Here is an 18,614-nt window from a genome sequence, read left to right as displayed (position 1 = left end):
ATTTTCAGAGCTCCTAGAACTTCCTATAAGAAGTTTTTTAAAAAGTTGCTTCAAATAATGCTTAGGTTCATTTTAAGGGTGCTTCACTTGTACCGAAGCTGGACTTAGAAATAATATTACTCATCCAACTTGATACATAGTTGTAGATACCCCAAACCCTGATATCGGGTCCGGTGGGTTGGGCATATGCCGTGGGGATCTCCCCCCCAAACTAGGGACCCCTGACTATACCCGGGATACACAAATCCCTATGCCACTTTTTAACTCTCTGGTCTGTGCTGAAGCAGGGACTCCTGGTGGTGAGCTGTAAGAACTTCTCTGGGAAGGAGTTTGACTGGAACATTGTGCTTCAATGTATCCGAGAATCTTACCTGATTCCATGATACATCCTGTAACTCGGAAACCCCGCTACATAGCCAAAATCTGTAAAAACTTTCTCCATCAAATCCACCCTGAAACTCATAGCCCCGCAATCTCTGCTCGCTGGCACTCCTGGAAAGGTAAAACCACAAGAATTCTTTATTGTCGCATATTTCACATACCATGCATAGCAGTACATACACGACGGTCAGGTCCAAGAGCTGACACTCTAGGACCCCACCACGTGACTCAGGGGCAACAAAGACGGCTTGACCTTTATTAGTAAGCTTGGTTACCCCCTCACCAAGAATACATCAGCTATAGGTACAGGAATATGTAAAACATGACCAGTTTGCCCTAATATACAGCACAGAATGGATTCGTCCTCATAGCATGTTCTGATTATACGATATACAATCATTTTATTCCTGTGCAATGATCATTCATTTTATAACTAGGAAGGAAATCAGGGGAATGACGCTATCTCTCTATGGGTGACAGAAGCACAATATGATACCCGCGTTACACGCTAACAAGAAAAGATTATTACAGTGACCGGGGTTTGGGGATAGGGGCAGGGATCAGTGTGTCAGTGTTTCCCAATGACATGTTCCCTGGTGTTCAGCTCAGGCCTGAGCAGGATAGTGTAACACTTGGGAATGAATATACAGCCCAGCAGTCCTGCACTGGAAGCCAGGATAGCGAATATCTCCACAGCCACCGTGTTCCTGCCCTTGGTGCTCAGGTACGCTGGGATGAAGGAGACCCAAACACTGCAGAACACCAGCATGCTGAAAGTGATCAGCTGGGCCTCATTGAAACTGGCAGGTAACTTCCTAACTAGGAAAGCAACAATGAAACTTAACACGGACAAGAATCCCATGTAACCAATCACAATGTAGAATGCAGCGACAGACCCTTCGTTACATTGTAATATCATCTTCCCAGTGTCAGATTGTGTGTCATAGTCTGGGAATGGGGGAGAGTGAGCCAGCCACACCATACATATCACAACCTCCCCCAGTGAGCAGAGAAGGACCAGGCAGCTGGATACTCTGCTCCCCACCCATTTCTTTATCCTGCTGCCGGGCTTTGTGGCATTGAAGGCGATGACAACAGTGACGGATTTTGCCAGAACAGAAGAGACTGATACAGTAAAAATAATCCCAAAGGCAGCTTGTCTGAGCAGGCAGGTCACCTTCCCAGGACGTCCGATGAACAACAAGGGGCAGAGGAAGGACAACATGAGGGAGAGGAGGAGGATGTAGCTGATGATCTGGTTATTGGATTTTACTATAGGAGTTTCATGATGTGTGATAAAGATTCCCAGAACTGCACATGTTATTACACAACAGAGAATGGAAATAGAAGCTAGAGAGGAACCCAGTGGATCTACATATGAAATGAACACTATGGTTCTCAGGACGCAGCGATCTCTCTCCTTATTGGACCATTGATCTTCAGGGCACTGGACACAGTTTTCAGCATCTGTAAAATGAAAAATATTGTAAATTATTGTCCGTTTGTTTCTATTGCCCAGAAATTATTATTTATTCACTATGTTTTTCTGTCTTATTATGGAGTCTCCTCAAACACAAATATATCCTCCAGTAATACCATACACAGTAATTATATATCTGCCCATACGCAGGATATCCCCCAGTAATACCATACACAGTAATTACATATTTGCCCATACGCAGGATATCCCCCAGTAATACCACACACAGTAATTACATATCTGCCCATACGCAGGATATCCCCCAGTAATACCATACACAGTAATTACATATCTGCCCATACGCAGGATATCCCCCAGTAATACCATACACAGTAATTACATATCTGCCCATACGCAGGATATCCCCCAGTAATACCATACACAGTAATTACATATCTGCCCTTACACAGGATATAACCCAGTAATACCATACACAGTAATTACATATCTGCCCATACGCAGGATATCCCCCAGTAATACCATACACAGTAATGACATATCTGCCCATACGCAGGATATCCCCCAGTAATACCATACACAGTAATTACATGTCTGCCCATACGCAGGATATCCCCCAGTAATTCCATACACAGTAATTATATATCTGCCCATACGCAGGATATCCTCCAGTAATACCATACACAGTAATTACATATCTGCTCATACGCAGGATATCCCCCAGTAATACCATACACAGTAATTACATATCTGCTCATACGCAGGATATCCCCCAGTAATACCATACACAGTAATTACATATCTGCCCTTACACAGGATATAACCCAGTAATACCATACACAGTAATTACATATCTGCTCATACGCAGGATATCCTCCAGTAATACCATACACAGTAATTACATATCTGCCCATACGCAGGATATCCCCCAGTAATACCATACACAGTAATTACATATCTGCCCTTACACAGGATATAACCCAGTAATACCATACACAGTAATTACATATCTGCTCATACGCAGGATATCCCCCAGTAATACCATACACAGTAATTACATATCTGCCCATACGCAGGATATCCCCCAGTAATACCATACACAGTAATTACATATCTGCCCTTACACAGGATATAACCCAGTAATACCATACACAGTAATTACATATCTGCTCATACGCAGGATATCCTCCAGTAATACCATACACAGTAATTACATATCTGCTCATACACAGGATATCCCACAGTAATACCATACACAGTAATGACATATCTGCCCATACGCAGGATATCCCCCAGTAATACCATACACAGTAATGACATATCTGCCCATACGCAGGATATCCCCCAGTAATACCATACACAGTAATTACATATCTGCCCATACGCAGGATATTCCCCAGTAATACCATACACAGTAATTACATATCTGCTCATACGCAGGATATCCCCCAGTAATACCATACACAGTAATTACATGTCTGCCCATACGCAGGATATCCCCCAGTAATACCATACATAGTAATTACATATTTGCCCATACGCAGGATATCCTCCAGTAATACCATACACAGTAATTACATATCTGCCCATACGCAGGATATCCCCCAGTAATACCATACACAGTAATTACATATCTGCCCATACGCAGGATATCCCCCAGTAATACCATACACAGTAATTACATATCTGCCCATACGCAGGATATTCCCCAGTAATACCATACACAGTAATTACATATCTGCCCATACGCAGGATATCCCCCAGTAATTCCATACATAGTAATTACATATCTGCCCATACGCAGGATATCCCCCAGTAATACCACACACAGTAATTATATATCTGCTCATACGCAGGATATCCCCCAGTAATTCCATACATAGTAATTACATATCTGCCCATACGCAGGTTATCCCCCAGTAATACCACACACAGTAATTATATATCTGCTCATACGCAGGATATCCTCCAGTAATTCCATACACAGTAATTACATATCTGCCCATACGCAGGATATCCCCCAGTAATACCATACACACTAATTACATATCTGCCCATACGCAGGATATCCCCCAGTAATACCATACACAGTAATTACATATCTGCCCATACGCAGGATATCCTCCAGTAATACCATACACAGTAATTACATGTCTGCCCATACGCAGGATATCCCCCAGTAATACCATACATAGCAATTACATATTTGCCCATACGCAGGATATCCTCCAGTAATACCATACACAGTAATTACATATCTGCCCATATGCAGGATATCCCCCAGTAATACCATACACAGTAATGACATATCTGCCCATACGCAGGATATCATCCAGTAATACCATACACAGTAATTACATATCTGCCCATACGCAGGATATCCCCCAGTAATACCATACACAGTAATTACATATCTGCCCATACGCAGGATATCCCCCAGTAATACCACACACAGTAATTACATATCTGCCCATACGCAGGATATCCCCCAGAAATACCATACACAGTAATTACATATCTGCCCATATGCAGGATATCCCCCAGTAATACCACACACAGTAATTACATATCTGCCCATACGCAGGATATCCCCCAGTAATACCATACACAGTAATTACATATCTGCCCATATGCAGGATATCCCCCAGAAATACCATACACAGTAATTACATATCTGCCCATATGCAGGATATCCCCCAGTAATACCACACACAGTAATTACATATCTGCCCATACGCAGGATATCCCCCAGTAATACCACACACAGTAATTATATATCTGCCCATACTACTGGAAACGTGATGCTTCCTTACATATTATTAGAGCACAGACGGGCAATTGTCTTATGAGTTTAGATTACAATTTTGCGGTTTAAATTTTTCTTCTGCATGAATATTTACAGTAAATGCTAAACTCTTGCGCTGGAGTCTTGCCTTGCAGGATTTTGACTTTACCATCCAGCACAAGAAGGGAAGCGAGCATGGCAATGCTGATGGCGTTTCCCGCCAGGACAGCCCTCAGGACATACTAACTTCAAGAGCTGGCAGGTCAGCCCAGCCACCGGACGGAGTGGTCAGGGCAGTTCCTGGACTTTGATTGGGGGAGGTGTGTCGAGGAAAAGTGTAATCAGGCCTAAATAAACGTATTATACCCAGCTGATTAACCCCAACTCGCATTGGGAATGAAGGGGTTAAAAGTAATTGCACTGTTGTCTTTGCCCCGTCCCATCCTTTTTAACCCCCATTTGCAGGCAATTATCTGCCTGCTGTAATCGTAGTGAATGCAATGCCTGCTATATTCTATTGCGACACAAGATGGAGTAGTGAGCAACACAGCCAGCCCTGTGTATGGGAGGTCTACTGTATTAGATGGGTATCCATTTCAAGCTCTTGACTCCGTAACTGCAAGGCAATTGAATAATTGGGTTGCGGTTAGATTTCAAGTGGTTTTACCAATACAATATATCCGTACCTCGTTAGCCTGCAGAACTTGAAAGGCAGAAAGTTAATGTCCGTGAGAAGTAGGTCAATTGACGTGGGAACCGGGTGAACTTGGGTTCCCACAAGAAAGCCGGTTCAATAAAGCAGGCTAACTCGTGAACGGAGGCATCCAGCACCCTAGTTTTTGGTGTGCAAGTGTATGTTATTAATACACAAACATACTGTGGCGGTGAAGGGGTTCATTTCTCAGAGTTCAGGGGAGCGCAGGTTCAATATGAAATGAAAGAGGAATATAACATAGTGCAAATAGAGTATGAAATGGTGAGGTGTGTTCAACACTAGGTCAAATGGAGACTCACGTGGTGTCAATCAAATACGGGCGTTTCAGAGATCAGTGGCAGTGAGCTTGACTCTGGTATGTGATGTGAAACTTCAAACAGGTATGATGATACAGGATGTCACTCATGGAATTTCACCAATCAGGGTATAGAAGAAAAAACCATCCATAGCGTAATCCAATAAAAGATAAATTTATAGAAACAATAAAATGAACACTTACACAGTGTCATAAGAATACAGACACATACTGTAAAATGCCAATGTCATCAGATTCGGTTACTCCCCGCTTCCTCCGTCACCGACCTCTCTGTCTCAGCTTCACACTATCCGAATTAATCGTCTGTGGGGCTGCAGGTAGGTGTCCTGATGATAGGAGGGTCTTTGGAGAGAGCTCTCACTTTCACGAGACAGCCCAACACAATGCTAAGGGGGAGCGGTCTGGAGATCTCTGGATTCCTCTGATGACGTCACTGGAGCGACTCTACGCGTTTCACTGGGCTTCGTGAAGGGGTTAACCTGGCTTATAATAAAGGTCAAGCCCACTTGGTTAACCCTGACTTGTGTTAGGGTCTTAGAGTGTCAGCTCTGGGACCCAGATGTCAAAAATGTATTACTGCAACTGTATACTGATTTTGCGACATTAAAGAATTATGTGATTTTTTTCCTTTCCGGGAATGCTGGGATCGGGAGATTTCTAGGCTGTAAGTTTCAGGGTTGGTTTGGCGGAGAAAGTCTTTGCAGAATGTGTCTATGTAGCGGGGTTCCGGGTTCTGGGATACCCCAAAAGTTGTATAGAGAGATTGAGTGATATCCTCTGATACAGGTATCCTGAGCCTAGAGTAGGGGTTCAGGAAGGTGCTCACACTAAGGTTATGAAGCAGAGCAGATTTCAGTTTTTTAAAAGTTTAAAATTATTTTTCTAATGTGTGCCAAGGAGGAGGCTCATGAATGTGGGGAATATTTACACTCACTCCATGCCTGACACCAGAATAAGAACTCATAACTTTTTGCACGCAGCAGACAGGACACCACATCTTTGATTAAACGGAATAGTTTAAAATGTATAGATATTGCTGACCTGTATATGAGCTGAGGGCGTTCTGAGTCATGGATTCTGGAAGGCACAGATGATTACCTGGCTTGGCTCCACTGTGTCTGTCCAGGTGCCATACTTGAAAGGGCTCAGAGATGCCTAGGTGTGAGGCCAGATGGGCACTGCCATTATTATAGAGCACCCATATCCTGGCCTGACACAGGGAAACCTAACAACCTTTGCTAAACAGCCAGCCGCTGTGGAGCCTCGCACCGTGGGAAGGGGGTGGGGGGGGGGGCAAAGGGGTAGAGGGGGATATTTCACCTGCCCGGGTAAAAGGCTCCGGGGTGGGAAACCCTGTATGAGTGTTTTAGATTGGTCGCTAGGAGGTTTCTAAGGTTTTTTGATTTGGCTGCAGGTTTTCTGGGACCCGGACGCCAGAGGTTTGAAAAGCCCTGGCACAGGTCAGATTCATCTAAAATTCTGTCACCCCGTGCTCACCACAAACGAGACGGGACCACGGTGCTGAGGTGGGAATGGATAATACACCACCCACAGCCACGAGGGCGCGTCTTGAGTGTAGAATAGTCTGGATATCCGGGCCGGGGCAGGAGAGGAACGGGTAATAGAAGTTACTGTTAGCCAAGTCCGGGGTTAGAGAGAGGAACAAAGTCGTATTACCTTATGCCAAGGTCGGGAGCGGAGAGAACGGAGTGGTCGTATTGCCGTAAACCAAGATTGGATGCCAGAGGTTCGGAGAAGTCGTTTTGCTGTAAGCCAAGGTCGGGTGCCAGAGGTTCGGAGTAGTCGTATTGCTGTAAGCCAAGGTCGGGTGCCAGAGGTTCGGAGTAGTCGTATTGCTGTAAGCCAAGGTCGGGTGCCCGAGGTTCGGAGTAGTCGAGGAGGAAGCAGGTTCGGTACACAGGGTCAGGACTGAAAGACAGGTCAGCACTAGGGAGGCAGAGAGTGATGAGAACAGCAAAAGGTTCTATGCTCAGCCGAGGTGCCAGTGGAATAGCTGAGCATATGTAGGTGCAAGGGTCCAATAGCAGAGCAGCACTGTGGAGGTGTGTATCAGCGTGAGGCTGTGATAGGAGGCAAATGCCAGGTGAGCTCTCTGGGGTGGAATTTGAGGGCAGGATTTGTGTCAGTATGTGCCTGAATTGCGCGTACCCGCCGTCCGGGACTTTGTGCCTTTATGAGGCAGGAGCGGGTGCACGCGCGCGCGCTCGTGTGAGATGCGGGGAGGCAGCAGGACCCGCGGCGGCAGGAGCGGGAGAGGAGGCAGTGCAGGGAGCCGATACCGTTGAGTGAGGCGCGCGCAGAGGACGGCGTGGCTCCCCGAGCCTTACAGATTCATCTAAGATTCATCAGATTCATCTGTTCCATCTTGTGTGATTCACCTGAGATTCAGTCCCATTTGAGTTCCAGCTCTGAGTACTGTAAATCATTTAAATTTCTCAGAGGATAAGTGACCAGAATTCAACCAGCAAGAGGCTACAGGACGGAGAGGTAAACATGAAGAACAAGATGATTCTGGCGCAGCAGCCAAAGAGTGGGTACCAAACAAAAGATGTTTAAAAATTAATTCTTTATTGATCCATCTAAAAAAGTGGAGGCACTAACCCTCCTACGCGTTTCGTGTTCCAAAAAAAAACTTTATCAAGGAGTATACACTGTAATAATGGTGCTTACTTTTATACACATTCAAATGCCCAGTTTTCACACCAAAATGACGACGTAGGACCGCCCACAAAACGTGATGACGTCACGTGCCCGTCGGACACGCCCCCAAATCACTCCAAGGCAAAACGGACCACTAAAATACACACCCACACATAAACAGGCCCGAGAGTACTGCAGTGGTATCCCCCACCAACCCAGCACTTTAGATCCATCTAAGAGTTTCATCAGTTCCATCTTGTGTGATTCACCTGAGATTCAGTCGCATTTGAGAAGTTCCAGTTCTGAGTAAATCGTCTATATTTCTCAGAGGATAAGTGACCCGAATTCAACAGCAAGAGGCTACAGGAAGGAGAAGTAGCCTGGAATATTTTGCTGTGTGTTTGCAATTAGGAAAGATTAGTTCTGTTATCACAGTTTCCAAAGTAAGTGTGTCTTTTTTCTGTATTTTTGTGTAACATAGTTGTGTACGTTCGTTAGGTGAATAAACACAATTTATTTTTATCTCTCTGCTTGCTCAATCAATGATCCCGTTAATTAAAAGTCTTAATAAGCTGGGTCCACCGTGACACATACATATATAAATTACAGTCGTGGTACACCGGTCACATGAAGTTTTAATAAAGAGTATAAAACTGTGAATTTAAAATGTACAGGCAGGAACAGTTTCTTCTGTGAGCCGGGGCAAAATCTTCTGACATGTAAATATGCTAGGGGTGAATGAGCTGAGGGTATTTTCTTCCCTGCACTTCAAAAAGGTCCCGCTGAGCCGGAGACCCTCAGTCTAAAGATGTGACAGGGGTGTAAAGCCTCAGAGCACCATAATGTAAACATGGCCAGAATCCTGATAAGTGGCAGATTCTGGACCATTGACACCTTTGGGCCAAACCCCAGACTAAGGGGGGCCAACAAAAGGGTGTAACCCAGGTATGCTAAGTTGCATGGGTGTCAGTGTGACGGGGGGTGGGTGCCAAGCAAGTAATTAAGGAGTCAACCCCATTAGGCACCCCCTTCCACCATCAGTGAGGTGAGGGGGTTACCCGAAATATTTTTACAATACATATGTTCCCCTGCTTCAATAACCAAAAGGTATGTTCCTTGGGTATCCTCTTCCCACATTTAGAGGGAATGAATGTATTTTTATTCCCCTGCCTCATGGCAAACTGTTTTATTTGCTAGATGTGTATATAGGTACAATTATTGGAGTTTGTACATTTGCAGTGTATGCAGTGTATGCAGCAACCACATACACTGAGATCCAGACGGGAGGGAAAGGGTTAATGTTAATTTTGTGTTTATGGCCCTTTGTTCCTTTTCCTGCCTTTGCAGGCTCTATTTTACAGTGTCTCCATAGGTCGCCATTACAGCCCCATATAACCCTATGGAGATTCCGGCGATTTGGGCCCGCAGACCGCAAAAGCGGAAACATTATCTGGAAGAGAGCTTTGATCACTCCCCGGTCAAGTTCACGTCCAATTGGCGTGGGAACGTTTGTTCTAGGGCACTCAGGAATAAAATTCGTTTTGCCCCTGGCCCCTAGGAACGCCCTCACTCGACCCCAACCGGGTCTGGGAGTTAATGATCCCGGTAAAGGGTCGCGCTCATTACGAGGGTCGCACCATTGACCGTAATGGCGGAGAAAGCCGCATGGCTTTCAAACACTAAGTGAAAAACATTGTAAACTGAAAACCCATAACTCCGGTTCCGTGGGGACCAGAGGGCTGGGATTTGGCCAGGATGTAGTCACTGCTCCAGCATTACTACATGGCAATTTCTAGCCCTCTCCCCTGATCCGGACGGAGTATGGTTAACTGTAAAAAAGTGTGGGTTTCCCATTGACTTCAATGGTAGCGGAGGTCCCATTGAATTCTATGGCAGCACCGGCCATATTGATTCAGATGGAGGAAAGCCGCGTGGCTTTGAAACGACTAAGTCCGAAAGTGTGTAAAGTTAAAACCCATATCTCCGGTTCTGTGAGTACCAGAGGGCTGGGATTTTGGAAGCATGTAGTCACTGCTCCGGAATGACTGCATGGCAATTTCCAGCCCTCTCCGATCAACCAGACGGAAAATGGGTAAACGTGAAAAATAAGGTTTTCCCATTGACTTCAAAGGCGGAGTTGCTCCATTTAAAGTATATAGCGGCGGAGCCCATTGATTTCAATGGGAGAGTGAAACGCAGTGATTTCTTTTAGCTTATAGCGGAAAATCCGGCATTAAAGTTAATAGGGGATTTTACTTGTTTTTGTATCTCCGGTTCTGGGGGTCGTGGAAGGCTGATATTTGGCCACTATGGCAAGGGTCCTCTGGCATGAGGACCTGGCAAATTTCGCCCGCTCAGACCCACAGAACGGATTATTTTCATATATGTTCAACATTAAAAATGTACTCTGCATCCCTGATATTTCGAAAGCCACTGGCCCAGAAGGAATGTTAATTGCCACAGGGTGTCAGGGTGTCTGAGGGAAACCCATGTATGGAAGGCTCACCACTCTGGATTAAGAGTTCTAGGACAAAAGGAGAGAAGGACATGGGTACTTGTGATAAGTGTTGTGTTTCACACCTTGAGACAAAGGTTTTCCTGTCCCAAGCAGACTAGGCGATGCCAGTCTTGTGGGAGGGGGGCTAGGAAAATGAGCCCCTGATTAGAATAATGCCCACCCAGTGGGCAGGTACTAGCTTGCTCCTCAAGTGAGGTGGCAAGGGATAATTGGGTGGAGGTAATTGATAACCAATGCCTTGCACCCAATGTTAGGGTATGGGGCTGAAACTCCATATAAACGAGTGTAAGCTCTATGCCCATTGTCTTCATTTTTCTACAACTACTTGTTACCTGATGCTTGAATGAATTGCCAATCCTGTACCTGATTGCTTCATTGTCCAAGCCCTAAGTAAGTGCTATATTTTGTCTGTTCTTTGTGCAATCTTGTGTGTTCACCTTCTTTAAGGAATAAACTATATTTATCATATCATAGTCGCATTCAATTCAACCCAGATATTTTGGTGTATATTATAACCCTGTACTAGCTACCATGACAGTCAGGCTAACACATGCGCTTTGCAAACCGGAAAGCCTTTTTGCCCGGTTTTGAAAATTGCGGGAAAGACGGAGATTGGTGGGTGAAATATTCACACGGAGGGGACTGGGTGCACATGTTAAGGATAGCCTTGATCAGCCAATAATTGTGCCCACCGGACTATCCCCAGTGTGATCAAGATATCATTCATGATGTGACTACGCTTTACGCAGGACTTCGTTCAAGCACAACGGTAGGGGATCAAGTACATAAGGGGTTAATACCATCGGAACCAAGAATTAACCCCAAACTCCGGAATTCGTTAGCCCTGGGGACTCCCGAAAGAATTCATACGAACTTCTACAAAATACTTTGATTTGGCCAAGTTAATAGATCGTCAACTTGCGATATAGCCACGGGACTTTAAACAGAGACAGCATTTCTTGCGCTTTCGTACAAAGGACAATTAATTGTTTTTTCCCATCACCATAAGTGTTGTATTAAGTGTATTCTGAAGTTGTCGTGTGTTTGTCTAGCAAGGAAATAAATCACAATTTATTTTGCAACTTGTTCTGTTCAATCGAGTACCCAATGGAGATAGTAGGGGAACCCCTGCTGCAGCCGCAGTGAAATAATGATGTGAACGGTGCTTTGGGTGTAAACACTGTAGAAGATATGGGAGAGAGAGAACCCAATGTAGCACTCAGGTTCACACTCTGGAGATGAGTGAATGGATTAAAAACATAATCTTTATTAATAACAACATATATAAAATATTGATCGAACGACGTACTGAAGGTGAGTTGATCCTAAATAAAGATAGCCATATTGGATCCGGATCAAATTGATAATGTGTGCCAGATAATTTTAATAAACCACTGGTAATATGTCAACACAGTGTTCCTGATGCGGACCTGTGTGGTGGGTGATTACTCCAGGTGTGTCCGGGTAAGTACTGAGATTGCAGGTCACAAGGATAAAATATATCCTAGTACTTAATGATAGGTGTGACCAGTAGCAACTGATAGACATATAAAACAAATACACTATGTATATCAGTAGTGGTAATGTTCAATCAGCTATGCTCCTCTGTAGGGATCTGTATGCCCATATCAGTGTCAGAATGACCTGAGGTAACCCTCTGGGTGCTGTACTCCAGGGGTGTGTTGACCTATATTAACCTGCGTGGCTAAAATCAGAGGTAAGTATCCTGACTATAGGTCGTGGGGGAGGTCAGTATCCCAATGAGGGAGACACTGATACTAGGGGGCAGGCTGGTATCTCACACATAAATCAGAGGGCTGGGTAGTGGTATAAGCTGAAGGATAGAACCTCACAGATGCTATGCAGAATACCAAACACGGCAAGTCAGCTATAGTATTGCTGCAGGCAAGGTTCCTCAGTACTTGTAAATAACGGAGCACTATCCCTGTAAACACCTTTAAGCGAGGCTAAGAGTGACCGTCGGGGCACTTATATCCTATATAAAACTGCACTAGCAGACTACCGCATCAACTCGCGGTCTCAGAGAATCATGCGGAGGCAGTAACTGATCTGCGCGTGCACGTGTAAGCTAGGAGCCGACGTGGGGGTGGAAGGGGAAGGGGGGGTGGAAGGGGAAGGGGGGGGAGGTGGGAGGGGAAGGGGGGGGGGAATTCTAGTATGAGGGAATCCTGCAGTGAGAATATAAACTGATACAGTCACTGGAGATGGAAATGCATGATATATACTGTAGGTCAGACCATAGCAAACAAACGCACCAGTAAAGGCTAATGGCTAAAAGGCGTGTGAATGATGCACACAAGGAGTGTAATGGAGGCCATAAATGAAGACTGACAGTAAAATGTGTAAATGTATGATGTGGGAGGTGTAGGAATGTGCTAGGCGGAGCCGCCTAAAAAGTCAAAACGACTCCTTCTACGCTAAAAATTAAATATCTGTATACCAGGATCCCTCTAGCCCTATGAAAGGAATGAGGAGAAAATGAAGCCTTCATTAAGGCCATGGGGTGCCAGTGTGTCCTGGGGACATGAAGACACAGACAACCGGACAAACTCCTCCCTATGAAGCAGTTTGCAGCTCATTGCCAGATTTCCCTGTTTCAGCACAGACCAGAACAGTAAGACCGGGCAGGGGGAAATCACATTCCAGGGTACCCCAGAATATGCCCAAACCCCCAGAAGTCAGTATAGGGGTTCAGAGTCTTTCTCACTGTAAGGAATCCGGTTCTGCTTTTGCTTATAGCCTTGCAGAACTGAGCAGTTTCTAATTACTCCCTCTGGCAATCTATAAGCACCTGTGATAGCTATCTCTGCTGCCCTAGCCGGTGCTCCATCATTGGAGGAATTCTCACACACCTTCCTCCTGTGATTGGCTCACTGCCCTTTATATGCTGGGCTTTGGCACTGATCCAGTGCTGAGCATAATTCTTCTCTGGACGTTACTGTGTTCAGCCACAAGCCTCCTGGCTTGTTTTGTTTGAGTACTAACCTTTCTAGTTCTAATTATTAGTTCACAGAGGCCTGCTGTTACTCTCTACGCAGAGGCCTGTCTTCCAGTGTTCCAGAGGCCTCATGTTACTCTACACGCAGATCCCTCAGTTCCTGTGTTCCTGTGGTCTGCTGATACACCCCACGCAGAGACCTGTCATGGACTCCTGTGCTGAAGCATTGGTTTAAAGAAGAAGAAGCAGGCACACGGTCTTACTCAAAAGGAGGTTTAATATGCCATAAAGTCCAACGTTTCGGCAGTCTAATACTGCCTTTCTCAAGGTGAAGGCTGCTTCTTCTTCTTTGTACTAGAACATTTGGGACTACAGGAGCTCCCCAGGACCAGCGCAACGGCAGCTAAGTACCCCACCTCTATTACCCTTGATATTGAGTGCGTGTCTCATCCTCTGTCTCTGAAGCATTGGTTTGCCAGCACTGGTTCCTGATACCTGCTGAATTCTCCCCTAGCAGAAGTTACCTTTCATTTCCTGAGGCCTGACGCTACTCTCCACGCGAAGGCCGGTTTTGGACTCCTGTGCTGAAGCGCTGGTTTGCCCCAGTGCTGCCCTGCGGTGTTCCTGAGCCAGCCTGCTGTCTCCTTCTACAGACACCGGCATCATGGGCCGAACCCACATCTCTCACAGATGAAACTCCCACGCTCACGCGCCTACGCTGGAGCTTGGAGCTCCTGTCGACCTATTGCCGAACTCCTGCTTGAATAACGACGATGCTGCCTTCTCCAATCCTGACCTGCTATGTACGACTATGGATTTCACACTCCGGATCAGTCTGTGTGGACTAAGGTCGGTAATTATATAACCCCACCTCAGCCCCGCGGTCCGGTCTTGGTTTGAGGCTAGCACAATCGTAACACTCATCAGGTATAAAGTGGCGCGAGAAAAAAACTCTTGAGGAATAAAAGTGGCTTTGTGGCAACTTTTGTTAGGAAGCCCCTAGCGCTCTGAAACTTGCTGTGCGCGTAGTTCAGGGAGAAACATGAAAAACACCCATAGCATAAATGTTATAAGTTTGTTTAAATTTTGATGAATGAAAGTCCCCTCAAATAGTGTTTCAAACATGTTAGGCACCTTTGGGCTTTCATTCAGACCCCGGTGACCGGGAATTACTCAGTTATTGTAGCCCCCACTTAGTATGCGTCTAGTGACAAAATGAGCTGAGGAGGTGCAGCATCCCACTGGCTTGGTGCCACACTGTCTGTAAAAGCCCTTAGTTGAATGGGCTCAGTGTCCCCAAGGTGTTAGTCAGGGAGGGGATCCTCAAGTACCCCCATTCTAGTGTAATGTCTGGGCAGTTTGGCAAATAATGGCTAGCCCAGACTTAGTGTAGCCAGGGAGAGGGGCTGGGTCTCATATGCTAAGGAGCAGAGGTGCTAAGTTGGCACATGCTCTTAGCAGAATGAGAAGTCACCTCTGCCAGGGTTCCAAAGTATTGGCAACTCCAGGATAGGTGGGAAAACTTTTTCCCACGGAGGGATTGGCTTCACTGGTTAGAGATAGGGATTTAAACTCTTTAAGAATTCCTGCAGCCCATCTGGAATCAATTCTACAGGATTTGTGCAAGCTTAACAAGATTCTTGCATGAACCCTCTAAGGTTTTGTAAGGGTTAAAGATTCCAAGTGCGATTACAGCAGAGAACAAAAGAAGCAGGTCCGTCGGAGTACACAGCAGTTGCAGGTAGCGCTGCTGACCGTGGACCGTTTCAAGCCATTTTGCGAGCAACTCCCGCTCCTGGGAAATTACTCCTGGAGACTTGTTTTTTCAAGATTTCGTTTTGGGAACAATTTATTTTGTTTGACCCCGTCCCAGTAAGTGTATTTTCAGTGTAATTATGTAACATTGTGTGTACGTCCATTCATGATTCTCCTATGATTCCAGGTATAAATGTGTTAAAAGTACTGGTCTTCCATGACATGGCGTCAGGAACTTAATGCCGATTTGAGTTCCATGACTTTTTGGGACAAGTCTCGGTCAACCTAAAGACTTTGTCTTACCTCTTATTTCACCTAGGAATGTCTTGATTTGTCGCCCAGATCTCAGTAAGTGTGTTTTTCTTTTTTTTTTTGTAATCGACTGTGTGTATGTCTGTTTCAATTAAATAAATGACAATTTGTATTAGTAACTTGTTTTGCTCAGAGAATGATCCCAGTAAAAAGGTGTTTGACCTGGTCTCCCGTAACAGTCTCCCCTTCTGCACACCGTACACACACATAGCAGCAGGCAGGCTGTCCCTCACGGGGAGCTTTCCTGTACCCAGTGTCACTGTCGACAAGAACTTATCAACACTTTTATATTTTTGGGATTCTTGATTGAGCATAACAAGGCGGGCAAAATAAATTGTCATTTCTTTCCTTTATAGACAAACACACGACAACCTCAGAATACACTTAATAATCACTTACAGTACAGGGATGGGGAAACAAAATAAATTGTCCATTGAACAAAAGCTGAAGAAATAAAGTCTCTGGCTTAAAGTCAGACGTATAGGTTAGAAACAAAGTTCCAAGAGCAATGCTCAGTGTGAGGGACACATATCGTCAAGATAAGCATTAAGGTTGCACACACTGAAAGGGTGTAAAGGAAGCCAAATATTGCTGTGTGAAGTAATGGACCCAGTGCTATATGAATAGTGGAGACATATATACCTTGAAAGTCCACAAGGTGGAGACAAAGACTGATGTATATTGATCACAATAAAATGCAGTACTCCACGGGACAGAAAATCTCCTCGACACACTCTGTCCCCGTTACCATGTTACAAATAAACTATTTTATTTTATATATATATAAATACATGTATAAATATATATATATATACAACACCCCGGCCATTTTCACACTTTGTATCTCTGAGGCTTTTCAACTCGGACTTCACTACACTCAAAGACTCCCACTTAGAAGGGGCTCTTTGAAATACGGAGAGGAAAATACCCTCAGCTCATTCAACCTTAGTATATTTGCATGCTAAAGGATTTTTCCCGGGCTTGCAGAAAAAACTTTCAAGCCTGGACATTTAAAACCAAACAGTAAAATGCATGTTATTTATAAAAGTATGTTCCACTTGTGTCACTGGAATAAACTTTATATGTGGGTGCATGGTTTCTTTATTCTGAGTTGCACTCCAAAAATTAGAGTGCTAGCCCACTCCGTTCTCAAGTTAGCGTACTTAATTGAAAGGGCTATAATGTGAGGTCCATAGTTAACCCAGTTCCCACGTCAAAATATTTTCCCCTTTCAAGTTAAGACGCTAACAAAGCAAGAGATACATTTGACAGAACCCACTTCAGTTTAACCACAAACCACTTATTCAATTAACCTTGCGGTTGCGAGGTCTAGTGCTTAGAAATAGATACCTATCCTTCAAAGCGGCTCTCCCACACACAGCCACCCGTCTTCAATCAGCGCTTGGTTCAGCGCTCACAACGCCATCTTGTGTCTGAAACGCTAACAGCACAGTTTGTATTCATTCTTATTACCACAGTCAGGGAATAGACTGCAAAATGGGGACAAGCAAGGTGGTGTAGGGGAAAAAACATCATGGGAATGCACATACTGTACATTTAACCCCTTCACTCCACATGAGATTTAGGGTTAATCAGCTGGATATAATGTCTTTATTAATGGCCTGATTAACCCTCTCATCGCTACACCGAGGATCACAGCTGTCACTGCACACTGACCTGTTGTGTTAGAGATCTCTCCTTCTGCACACCGTACACACACATAGCAGCAGGCAGGCTGTCCCTCACGGGGAGCTTTCCTGTACCCAGGGTCACAGCTGTCACTGCACACTGAGCGAGGAGCGAGGCTGGAATTATTCTAAGAAAAACAACACTCAGTTTTATTATTCACTAGCTGATATACCCGGCGTTGCCCGGAGGCAGGGAGGGGGGGCGTGAAAGGCAGGAGGGGGAGGCGTGAAAGGCAGGAAGGGGGGCGTGAAAGGCAGGAGGGGGGGGGCGTGAAAGGCAGGAGGGGGGGAGTGAAAGGCAGGAGGGGGCGTGAAAGGCAGGAGGGGGGGGGCGTGAAAGGCAGGAGGGGGGGGCGTGAAAGGCAGGAGGGGGGGGCGTGAAAGGCAGGAGGGGGGGGCGTGAAAGGCAGGAGGGGGGCTGTGAAAGGCAGGAGGGGGGGGCGTGAAAGGCAGGAGGGGGGGGCGTGAAAGGCAGGGGGGGGGCGTGAAAGGCAGGGGGGTGTGAAAGGCAGGGGGGTCGCGACACACACACACACACAGTGTCACACACACACAGTGTCACACACACACACACGTCACCTAGAGCGACACACACGCGACACCTACCTCTACTTCCGTCCGCCGCCATCTTAGGCGCCGCGAGGGAGGAAGGTTTTTTTTCCTGCCGCCGCCATCTTAGACGCCGCGAGGCAGCTGCAGCCTGCCTGGCCGCTGCCTGTTCCCCTGCCGGGGATGGAGATCAGCGGAGCGGAGGGAGGGGAGAGGTGCGCGGAGGGAGGGGAGAGGTGAGCGGAGGGAGGGGAGAGGTGAGCGGAGGGAGGGGAGAGATGAGCGGAAGGAGGGGAGAGATGACGCGAGGCAGCTGCAGCCTGCCTGGCCGCTGCCTGTTCCCCCGCCGGGGATGGAGATCAGCGGAGCGGAGGGAGAGGTGAGCGGAGTGAGGGGAGAGATGAGCGGAGTGAGGGGAGAGATGAGCGCCGGGTGTGTGGGGTGTGTGGGGTGTGTGGTGTGTGGTGTGTGTGTGTGGTGTGTGTGTGGTGTGTGTGTGGTGTGTGGTGTGTGTGTGGTGTGTGTGTGGTGTGTGTG

General features: G+C 46.0%; 1 protein-coding gene across 1 annotated transcript in view; it reads right to left on the bottom strand.

Moving 5' to 3' along the window:
• Nucleotides 1-409: 409 nt before the first annotated feature.
• LOC142491232 (vomeronasal type-2 receptor 26-like) overlaps nt 410-18,614 on the bottom strand; it is a 118,777-nt gene continuing 100,572 nt past the window's right edge. The window contains exons 5-6 of the mRNA XM_075593499.1: nt 17,518-17,656; nt 410-1,848 (exon numbers count right to left, since the gene is read on the bottom strand). Coding sequence (XP_075449614.1) covers nt 950-1,848; nt 17,518-17,656 — 1,038 coding nt within the window. The 3' untranslated portion in view covers nt 410-949. The remainder of the gene's footprint in view (nt 1,849-17,517; nt 17,657-18,614) is intronic.

Source organism: Ascaphus truei, chromosome 3, assembly GCF_040206685.1.
Source record: "Ascaphus truei isolate aAscTru1 chromosome 3, aAscTru1.hap1, whole genome shotgun sequence".
NCBI lineage: Eukaryota > Metazoa > Chordata > Amphibia > Anura > Ascaphidae > Ascaphus > Ascaphus truei.
The sequence above is the reverse complement of the archived record's forward strand: the minus strand, read 5'-3'. Positions and strand labels throughout refer to the sequence as shown.